Below are 716 nucleotides of genomic sequence, written 5' to 3' on the forward strand. Positions count from 1 at the left end.
TGCTGGCCCCCCGCCACCGGCCCCCTACCCAGCATCTCAGCTGGGTCACCCGGGCTGTGCCCTGCCCTGCCTGCCGGGTGCCGCAGTGCCGCTGGACCTGCCCCGTGCCCAGGGATGGGGTTAGTCAAGCCCTGCCTGTATCCCTCCTGCCTGATCTGGGGCTTAGCCTTGACGAGTGTGTGACTCGTGCCTGCGTCCTGCCTGAGTGTGCTGCCTGCAGCACCGCCATGCCCAGCTGCATTGGCCAGTGTCCTCCCCCTCTGCCCCGCTGGCCTGGGGGAGCGGGGTGTCTCCGTGGTACCCGGCAGCACCTGCCCTGATCTCCGTCCCCTGCCGGCACAGGAAGAGCTGGTGAACAACACGGAGCTGGTGCAGAGTTACCGGCAGCAGATTGGCAGCGTGGTGAACCAGTTCAACCTCCAGCTCTTCCTCAACATGTACAACAGGTGAGCACCCCAGGCGGCCCTGCCAGCGGGCTGCCCCCCTGTCTGCGCCAGGGCGAGGGGTGGGTGGCCCCGAGGACCCCACGGGAACCCTGACCCCTGTGGGGTGCTGCCATCACCCTCCAGCACAGAGGCAGGCAGTGGTGCAAAGCTGGCCGCCGGTGCTGGCTGGGGATGTGGGAGTGGTGGTACCTGTGCCAGAGCCTTGCCATGTCCCAGAGCCCACGGCTGGGGGTGCACGTCCCCTGTGCACCCCCGGCCATGCGTGGCGGC

The 716-nt window shown here is 68.7% G+C and overlaps 1 protein-coding gene across 1 annotated transcript in view; it reads left to right on the forward strand.

Annotated features, from left to right (window-relative positions):
* NDRG4 (NDRG family member 4) overlaps positions 1-716 on the forward strand; it is a gene marked incomplete at its 5' end in the record, with an annotated part of 5,417 nt that overhangs the window by 1,294 nt on the left and 3,407 nt on the right. Inside the window, one exon of the mRNA XM_009587324.1 lies at positions 283-446. Within this exon, the coding sequence (XP_009585619.1) occupies positions 283-446 (164 nt within the window). The remainder of the gene's footprint in view (positions 1-282; positions 447-716) is intronic.

The sequence above is a fragment of the Fulmarus glacialis genome, unplaced genomic scaffold (assembly GCF_000690835.1).
Source record: "Fulmarus glacialis isolate BGI_N327 unplaced genomic scaffold, ASM69083v1 scaffold511, whole genome shotgun sequence".
Classification (NCBI taxonomy): Eukaryota; Metazoa; Chordata; class Aves; order Procellariiformes; family Procellariidae; genus Fulmarus; species Fulmarus glacialis.